At 26.7% G+C, this 9,812-nt stretch overlaps 1 protein-coding gene across 1 annotated transcript in view; it reads right to left on the reverse strand.

The window, feature by feature from the left end:
• Positions 1-9,812, reverse strand: part of LOC111641107 (basigin-like) — an 11,631-nt gene continuing 1,819 nt past the window's right edge. Inside the window, exons 2-6 of the mRNA XM_023387227.1 lie at positions 6,230-6,372; positions 4,169-4,282; positions 3,901-4,080; positions 3,705-3,840; positions 1-586 (exon numbers count right to left, since the gene is read on the reverse strand). Coding sequence (XP_023242995.1) covers positions 535-586; positions 3,705-3,840; positions 3,901-4,080; positions 4,169-4,282; positions 6,230-6,329 — 582 coding nt within the window. The 5' untranslated portion in view covers positions 6,330-6,372 and the 3' untranslated portion in view covers positions 1-534. The remainder of the gene's footprint in view (positions 587-3,704; positions 3,841-3,900; positions 4,081-4,168; positions 4,283-6,229; positions 6,373-9,812) is intronic.

Genomic DNA, 9,812 nt, shown 5'->3' on the forward strand with positions numbered 1-9,812 from the left:
ATAGAGTAGAAAAGTGATTAAATTTGTCGAACAGTAAACAACCGTAAGTGTTTGGTGAATTTTTATCGCTAAAAAATGTTTTATATATTGGATCTATGTTATGATATATTCTAATTTTTGTTTGAATAGTTTGTATTAAAAATGTAATGTAATAAACAGACTAAAATACAAGAAAAAAAGAATTATGGTCTCTTGATATTAAACAATTATATATCTCCTTATATATACTGTATCAATATTTTCAAAAAGCATCAGTAACTTGTAAACTTTAAATATTGGAGATTATACTTTTTTTGAATCATAAGCTGCTTGGCACAAGTGTGGATCATCATATGCTCAGTGTATACTGTTATATATCTTGTAATTTTTGTTTAGTTTTAAGAACTTTTGCTGATGCCCAAACTTAGCATGAAAACTGGTTTTGTACTCCAGCTGGTTTTTGTGTGTATATGTATATATTTAATTCTAAAAATTTTCTAACTTTGGTCAAATTTGTTAATAATTTTGTGAAACTTTTAATGAAAAATTTTTGCATTATTTCCGTTGTCTTACATCTGTCACTTTATCTTTATCAGCAACACCTTTGCTAAAAATAGAAAAAAAAATAGAAATTTTCAATATTAGATAAAATGAAATTAATATTTTAAAAATATGTATATATATATTTAAAATAATCATTCACACTATGAGAATAAACTATTTAATAAATACAAATCAGTATTTAAGTTCAAAGTTCAGTGGTATCATTAACAAATCATTTAAAATTTTTAGTTAAGAATAATATTTATAATTAAGGACTTATTTTGTTATCACTAATAACATTCACAAATATTTAATAATTGTAAAATAATAATATACAAAATTTTAAGTTAAGAAAATAAAATGTTATGATAAAGAATAATTTAATATCATTTGAATATTTAATCTTTAAAGATAAAGATTAAAATTAAATAAAATTTGTATTTCCTCAATGTTAAATTTATTCTCACTATATATTAAATAAAAAGCAAAAAAATTTTATATTAGAAAAATTTATATTTAAACTGTATTAGAAATAAAAAAAATTAAATTTTAATATTCTAGAAGATGACAGAGTTAATTGATACATTTCAGTATGTAAAAATGTCTGAAAAGTGAAAACAGGAATTTTCATTACTATATTCTGCTTCATGAGACTAGTATGAAACTTACAGTATAAGATAAATAGCTATTCAGAAAAATGATTACTTGCAATAATAATTTCATATTCTTTGGGCATAGTTCATTAACCATATTTCATTAGGCAATGTAATTTAATTTAAACACAAAAATTTAAAGATACTAACAGTTCATAATACATAACAGTGCATACTAACAGACATGATGCATAGTAATTATACATGTTTAATGTCTAGCTGGAAAAAAATCTTCACACCTAGCAATGTGTGTGATTTCAAACAATGTTGATTTCACATATGAATATTCATATTTATTAATATGGAATAAAGTGTAAACTTGACAACTTCTGCCATCTGCTTATTCTGGGAAAACCGTATATTGAATTAGTCACTATGCTGTACTGCAGTCATGTTTTGTTGTTCCATTAGGTTACAGAGGAACATAAGTTGAGACACAGTCAACTATCAACTTGATGAAATCCAAGATTTAGGGTTAAAACAAATAAAACATCTGTTTCAACCCTAAATCTTGGGACTACTTTTTTCTATAATTTCACTCTTGGCAGAAGTTTTGTAAACCTTGGGATAGAGGCAAAAGTGTCATATTTCAAGTTTCAGTGAGATTTTAATCTAGACAGACATTTTAAAAACAACTAGATGACAAACTTATTTCACATTTTAGCTATTTAACTTAATTTTTTTTAATCACTTCAATTTTTGTCATTTTCTCTATTTTCTGCAAGTTACTGATGTCCATGAATATAACTTGCAGAAAACGAATTAATTTTCAAAGTGTGATAATGTTTTTTTACCACATTCCTGCAGTTTGTAATTTGCCTGTAAGTGGAGTTCCTCAGTAATCCCTTTTAAGGTCATCTTTTTATTGCTTATCTGAATCTTTATATTTTTAGATTAACATAAGTTAATCTAAAAATCAACTTTAATCCAGAAACTTTACAAGCTGATTAATATTTGTCACCTCTCTCATGTCTCAATCTCAAAATGAATGTATCCAAACAGTATGTGTGTGTTATTCACTATTAAATATTAATCCAAATTAATTTATAATTTTTATATTAGTGGACAGCAAATTATGTTCATTCTTATGGAGTGATTTTTCAATGAAAATTTACATACCATATTGATAAACTAGTAAAAAAAATTTAGCTATCAGAAAGGGAATCTTGAGGCATCACTTAGCTTTGTCACATTCAGTTTTGTGATCTCTAATTTTCAATCCCAGTTAATTATCGTTTATCTGTATGGTCAGCAGAAGCTCCCTTTGCTTAAGATTTCAACTGCACTATTTTAGAGTATCTTTTGCTTAATAAGCTAGATCTATCTTATAAGGACTCAAGTGAGATGGCACAAATGTGGATTCCAAAAATTCTTTGCATGCATTAATTATTTTTGATCAACTATTATTTTATTGGTATGTTGATAGGTTGCTTTTATCTGAAAATTTATTTTTTTCCATTTCCTAATTTTTATCTTTCATTATCTCTTAAGCTTCCCAACAAGGTCAATATTGACACCTTACAGATCAATGAAAGTTTGAAATGGAGTAAAAGAAGAAAGCAGATTACATTTTATATAAGCATATACAGTACAACAGGTATTTTAATATTCTTTAAAGCATTTTCACTATAATTTTTTATATTTCGAAAGTTTCGAAAATATATTTAAAATGATCTTAAAATATATACATATGATGATCAATGAAAAAATTCTTAAAATGTGTCAATATATGAAAAAGGTTGGAGGAGACTAGTCTTACGCTGATATAGATAGTCACTCTTTTACTGTATCATGCTGTTAAATAGATCCTGTATTTAAAGTTGCAAGTTTTTAGTTTCACTTTAAGCATAAGAAAATACTTTTAATTTACCATTGTAATTCTTATTATAAAAATTTAGTTTCTATTTTTGAAAAATATTTTTTAAGTCTGATATTTACAAGCTCTTGCTTTTGTGAAACAAACTGACATAATATTTTACAAATTTTCAACTTTATTCTATTAATTATCTTCAATTTCATTTATCAAAAAATGATATAAACAATAATGAAAAATGATTTTTCTTACTGTATGTTTATGTGTATACATGTTCTATTCGATAAATTCATTTCTGTCAAGTAACATTGCATGAAAAAACTAATTTAAACATTGAGAAAATACAATATTAGAAGTGAAGGAAAAAAAATATTCAAATGGCTTTTCAAATTAAATCAGAGTAAAAGATATTGCAAGCAAAATAAATAAAAATTAGAGCTATGATTGCTTTATTGACTAAGATTTTCTAACAAAAAATAATGCTTAATTAATGTCATTAGTTATTAGTAGATGATAAAAATTAACTCTTAATTTCTGACAAATTGAACAAAACAATAAACATAGGAATCAGTTAATAAATGATAAAAATAATCAGTTCAGAGATTATCAAACTTATATTGAACTATTTAATATGATTTTAATTAGTGTTTCTGAAACAATTCACTTACATTAAAAATATTCCTAATTGGTCATTAATTTACATTAAATTTAAATACCTTTCAGGAATTTGATCTGTGTCGGATTCATCAAAATCTGGCTTGACTCTCTTCTTTTCATAGATAAAAATAATTGCACAAAGAATAGCAACTTCTGCACAAATTCCAAGGAAGGGCCAGAGAGCAGCTAATTTGTCTAAAAATACAATAACGATAAGTAAAGAGAATTTATTTTATCCTAACAAATGTAATTTACCTTTTACTCTCACTAAAATAGTTGCATTGACAGCTTCAGCAATTCCATTTTCTGCAAGACACATGTAGGTAGCCCTATCTTCATAATCAAGATCTTTTATAATCAGTTTAGCATGTGACACATTTGCATCATCAGTTCTAAATTCAACTCTGTCTTCAGTTCCATTGATAAGTTCATCATCTGTTAACAGTTTAGCATAAGTATTTAAAAGATCTTATTTTCTGATTATTATTAGTATTATTATTTCAATAGAAATGAAAAAGTTTACCTTTGTACCATGTTAGTTTAGGCATAGGTGCTGCAACTGCTTCACAATGGAGAGTTAAAGTATCTCCTTGCACAAGATTCAGAGATTTTGCAAATGGTGTTATATGAATTTTTGCTAAAAAATAAATTCAATATATTATTTAATTCATTACTCAAGTCATAATAATTATAAAATTATTTTTTATCTTTAATTAAAAAATAAATTTTTACAGCATTGTTACTCTAACACTAAACAAATTTGTTTTTCATAAATTTCAGTACTTCAATAATGATTAATCCTATTCAAATTACTTCAGAAAAATATTCTGACAGACATAGAAAATATGGAAAGAATTGAAAAAGGAAAAGATAGCAGGAAATAGAAAAAAGGATAGCCAAAAGTAAGAAAATATAAGTAATAATCAGAACAATCTATAATATTTAATACATTGAGAGAAATCAAATTGGAGATTGTCTTTCTAAAGTTATTCTTATCTAAAATGTGCAAAGAGATGCTGAATAGTTTAACGAAGTCATTAATTTTATTCTATTTGCAACTTCCAACATTTATATTAAAAATAATAATAATAATCTGACAGAAGATAAGAAGGTAGAAAAAGAAAAAAATTAATTTTTTCATTTAATTCATGTATAGAAGATACAGAATATGAAAACAATCAGAAGAGATGATATATGATACTGAATTTAACCCTTATTGTGAAATGAGTTTGCTCATTTAACATCAATGAATGCTCTGAATGAACTTTTAAGCATAATACTCAACTGTGCTATGCACATAACCATCAGAGGAACACAAACTGCAATATTATTGAATAGCCCACAAAACATTAAAATGATGATTGTTAGTGACTTATCATTTACTTAATTTTATGATTGAAATCAATTACATTAAAAACAATCATAAAATAATTATATAGAAAGTATCTTTATAATTGTACCAAAAATATTAAGTCTGAAATTATATAACTAGTCTTCAAATTAAGCTGTAGGCAAGAACACTGAAAATTTTCACACACGAACATCTCAAAGCCTAATATTTAATCATAGTCTAATTCAATATGGCAATAATTTGGCTTATGATTATGATTAAACATGAAGCTTTGAAATTTTTGTATATGTATTTGTATATCATGCTGAAGTAAAGCATAGTGAGTGATTATAGGCAGAGGATGAAGTCATCCCCAGTTGGCATCATTAAGTAACTGTGGATGGTTATATCCAAAATTAAATATGTCTGGAAGGAGAGGATCAAATGAAGGTCTGGTTAGCATAATAATTGGCAACACATCCACATAGTAAGCTGAAGTTGTGGATTTGAGTCCCATTCTGCCATTCTGTGCCAATTCTTTTCTTCCAGATTATTATTTAAAAAATCTAAAATTATTATTATTAATAGTAGTGGTAAATTAGCCCAATTCAATATGGCAATCATTTGCACAGAAAATTTCTAGTAAGCCATGTATTTACAGAAGGGAGAAAAACACATCTGTCACTTTTCTGTTCCTTGTTCATAATTTGCATGTGCTATATCATATCCACTTTTCTGTCATATTGTTTGAATAATACAATGTCTTCAGTAACATTGCAATGATGTTTAAAAATTATCACTTTGACTTGTGTCACATGTAACAGAAATTGAACAGTATTGAATTTTGTTTTCAGCTGTCTTGGTTATAAATAATTTGCTGTTTCTGTTTGTTATTTTTCTGTTCAAAAAGCATCTAGTATAGCCCTACCTTAACTGTAATGTGTATTGACAAGCAGGCTAATGTGTATAGTGATTTTTCTTGATATGGTCCACATGAAATAAATTAGATGTTCAAATGAAATTTATGTAGTAGTTCAGTTTGGTTTCTAGGAAAAGCTACCCAAGTTTCATTAAATACAAGTAAAACGAAGTGAGTGGAAGAAGAAAAATTATAATGATACATGACTATATATAAACAAACATACATCATAAAATAACCTAAGAATTACACCATTACAATTCACTAAACTGATATTTTAAAATAAAAGTCTTATTTCTTAAGACATGCCATTAGAAAAAATATATCATACTTACAATTTACTTCAAATGTTAGATTGTTGACTTGATCAGTACACATATAGTTTCCAGTATCTTTAAGACTTGCAGCCTTAATAATTAATGAATTATTTTCCATATTTATATGTACAGTAGCATTTAGTAATATTCCATCTTTGTACCTAAAAATAAAAATTTTTAACTTTAGAAATATGTAATTCCTAGCTTTAAAAATTCTTACTGATAAATAGAACTAGTTTTACTCCATTATTACTGTAATACCATTTTTTACAGTAAATTTAATATAAAAACTTTTTGAAATTTAACTTCAATAATTTCAAAATGTTAAATATAATTTAATATTAAATATCTCAAATATGTCTACATATGTAGTAGTTGAAAACAACTATTTCATAATCATTTAATTTGCAACAAAATAAAAATTCTTTAAAATTATTATAATTGTTATATCAATTATACAGGCGTTTTCCCTCTGAAAAATGAGAAAAGCAAGTTGAAATACAGAAACAGTGAGTGCATTAGTGACAAAAAAGTGAAAACACGGAAGGAAACTCAACAAAATAGCAGTAAAAGTTGTTTTTTTTCTTTTTATTCTGTTATAGTTAAATATATTTTAAAATTTCTGTGTATACTGTAATACTGTAGTCACTCGTCATATCGTGCTTTTTTGGTCCTCCAAATTTTAAGAGCACTCGCGCCAATAAATTTTAAATTACCAATTGCCATTGAATTTCTATCTGCAACGAAATACAGTATTTTATTTCTACCATTGTCCTCAAAACTACCATTGAAGGTAAAATAATAAATTCAAGATCTAAATATGCAAAACAGGTGGACATATCAATTATCATTTGTTTCCTTTTGATATTAAATATTGTTTATTTATTAGTTTTAAGTAACTTCTCCTCATTTACAAGTTTCTGTAAATTCAAAATTTCACGGCATAATGTTTAAGGAAAGGATTTCTTTAATTCTGAACAGAAAGTTTTTATACAGTAGTAACTTTATTTTGCTTTTTAGAGAATTTTTACTCTTTGTAATTTTATAAGTTTTGATGGTTCTATTGATATTATATGTTCCATATTTATTTTTAAAAATTTTCAATTACAACATTTATAATTTTTTTTTTTTTGAAAAACATAAATTACACAAATTTTTAATAAACGATTTATTGTGAAATATAGTACTGTATAATAAAATCGTAACCGATATTTTGCTTTTATATGGACAGTATTTGTCTTTAAATGTCATTGTTAACACTAACAAGTATTACATGTGCTGCCCGTACTTTTCATGTTCTTGCTGTTAATGACCTTCTCCAGTTTTTTTGTTTGCTGCTTTTAACAAAACTTGGCCTGTCGCATGTATTTCACTTTCTTCTGATTTAAGCACGCTTTCCGACATTGATGCTCTATCAGGAAGAAGTGCACAGCGTGAAATTGAAAATCCCGTTCTATATCAGCATTGCCATCAGGTGGTGTCAATGCTGATTTCACTAATTTGGCTACACTGGGACATATATCATGATCAGAAACTGTTTATTTTTTAATGCTTTGAGATGTGTAAATATTGATTTCAAAATAAATTAATAAATCTGAAATAAACAATTTCAAATAGTATAAGTAAAATAATGTTTTATTAATGATTTCATAAATAACAAGAAACTTTTTCCTGCAGATGAATAAAAAGCAACATCGTTACAATGTTGTTAACCTTTTGGGAAGAGTGAAAATTTTTCCCGCAAGCAATCACGTGTTTTACTTTTTACAACTAAAATTTACCAAATAAAAGATTCGATGTGTATTGTACGTATGAATTTACATTTTCGTTTACTTTTTTAGTCTCAATTAATGCACGCTTATAATCAGCATAAGAGATGAGATTAAAAAATGGATACTGTATTTCACAAATAAAGTAATCACACATTTTATGAAAATAATACTTACTACATGGAATAATTATACTTACAGTCAATTTAAACATACATTTAGGAATATTGTATATAGATGTGATTATGCTATGAAATCATTAAAATAACTATTCTATTTAACTCAACTTTATGAAATTATTTAAAGATAAAGTAAAAAATATTCTCGTAAACGACAACTTCATAACCCAATTGTTAATTAAAACCAAATGATCTGCCAAATTATTGGGCTATAAAAAAATAATTAAATGGTCTGAAAAGAAATAATTTGTCTAAAGGTAAGAAGTTACGCAACTAGCTCGTGTGAATTTTAATAATTATAATACATTTTAAATTTAGAAGCAGTAGCAGTGTTGTCAGCTTGAGAAATTAATCCCTCAGCATAGTTTCTTAGAAAACAGCCAAAAGCGAAGGGATGCTTGAAATATTTATTTTTAATCCCTGTAGATATAAATGCAACTCTGAAGAACTAGATTTTGGCTAATAATGACAATATGGCATGAGTATATAACTTTATTCAATATTGGCTTCTGAATTTGTAATGAGAGATTTTTAGTGCATGAAAGACTTTTTACATATGTGAAAGAAATTTTTGTTTCCTATAACCTAACAACACTAAGCAGAAGTTGCGGTTTTCAGTCCCGCTCAGGGCCGAGCATTTTCTTCCGGAAAATTCTAGTCGATAATTCGGCAGATCATTTGGATTTAAAATTATTTTTGATTGGTCCCACATCTTAATTAAGCACGTAAAAATGATCAAAAAAGTGAAAAAATGAAAGGTGAGAAAAGATGATACTTCAAAAAATTGAAGTACAAGTGAGAAAAGTCAGTAACTCTGAGGCCTGGTTATATTTTTACACATAGTTGTATACAAGTATTCAAGGTGAAAATCAAAATGCTTTGGTTATTTAAGTACTTTTAGAATCATTAGCGAGGTTGCGGCCGAAGTATTCAACGCAAAAACGTGAAAGTGTTCTAGATGAATTAAACAATGTACAGAGTGTAAGGATATTTTGAATAAAAAGTATTTTTCACCAATGTTTTTGTTTGTCAAAAACCTTTTAAATGCCACTTGTATAAAACAAGCCCTCATTTTAACAGACCAATTTATCAAAAATTTTCATCCTAAAATAAATTTTTGTTTAATTCTCACAGAATACACTGAAAGAGTGAAGTCAATAAGTGTAAATTACTCAACATGCATTATTATATTTTATTCACACTTGTGTATTATAACATTTTAGTATATTCTACTCATATTATGTTATTAACATTAAAACGTTTTAAAACACATTCAATTCAACAATTTTCAGCAATAGCAAACATCTCTTTTCTGAAGTCTTCTTTATGGGAAACCACAATATTAGTGTGTAATATCCTCTATAAGCCAAATTCTACCTGCCTGCAAAGTCTTTTTTTTTTTAAGTGACTGGAGACATCACAGGCACATAGAGTTCGGCTTTAATTGGGTGTGTAATACTCTCTAATGCAGGGGTCGCCAAACTTTTTTAACTGTCGACCCCCAACCACTTTCCAAAGCCTTACATTGACCCCCACCGTAAAGTTTTATTTCAAGTGTATGTGTATGAGCAAAAAAAACAACCGTTGTGGGTTGTGGTCTCTCTAAGCAAAAAAAAAAAGGTTGTGACCACTTAGCCGCATCGACCCCCCCCC

This window comes from Centruroides sculpturatus, unplaced genomic scaffold (genome assembly GCF_000671375.1).
Source record: "Centruroides sculpturatus isolate CEXI.00-Female unplaced genomic scaffold, Cexi_2.0 scaffold1184, whole genome shotgun sequence".
Lineage (NCBI taxonomy): Eukaryota > Metazoa > Arthropoda > Arachnida > Scorpiones > Buthidae > Centruroides > Centruroides sculpturatus.